At 74.8% G+C, this 322-nt stretch overlaps 1 protein-coding gene across 1 annotated transcript in view; it reads right to left on the reverse strand.

Moving 5' to 3' along the window:
- Positions 1-6: 6 nt before the first annotated feature.
- The window catches only part of TGM1 (transglutaminase 1), a gene marked incomplete at both ends in the record, with an annotated part of 10,895 nt that continues 10,579 nt past the window's right edge, over positions 7-322 (reverse strand). Inside the window, one exon of the mRNA XM_014961020.1 lies at positions 7-284. Within this exon, the coding sequence (XP_014816506.1) occupies positions 7-284 (278 nt within the window). The remainder of the gene's footprint in view (positions 285-322) is intronic.

Below are 322 nucleotides of genomic sequence, written 5' to 3' on the forward strand. Positions count from 1 at the left end.
CTCACCTTGGCCGGGGGGTACGGCTCGTCGGTGCTGCTCCTGCCGGAAGGGTGGCCCGGCCACCCCGGTGTAACGGACGGCGCCGAGGGCCAATCGGAGGCGGAGGGTGCGAGGCTCCACCCCTTGGTTGCGTAGCACCGCCCTCAGCTCCAGCTCCGCCCCCGCCACCGCCGGCCCCGCCCCCACCGTCACCGACACCTCCCCCGACGAGGGGACCCCCCGGTTGCGGGGGCGGGAGCCGTGGGAGGTGGCGGTGGAGACGGCCTTGCGTTCCTCCTCCGAGCCTGGATTGGGGGGGTCAGGGGTCAAAGGTCAGGGGGCG

This window comes from Calidris pugnax, unplaced genomic scaffold (assembly GCF_001431845.1).
Source record: "Calidris pugnax isolate Ruff unplaced genomic scaffold, ASM143184v1 scaffold656, whole genome shotgun sequence".
NCBI lineage: Eukaryota > Metazoa > Chordata > Aves > Charadriiformes > Scolopacidae > Calidris > Calidris pugnax.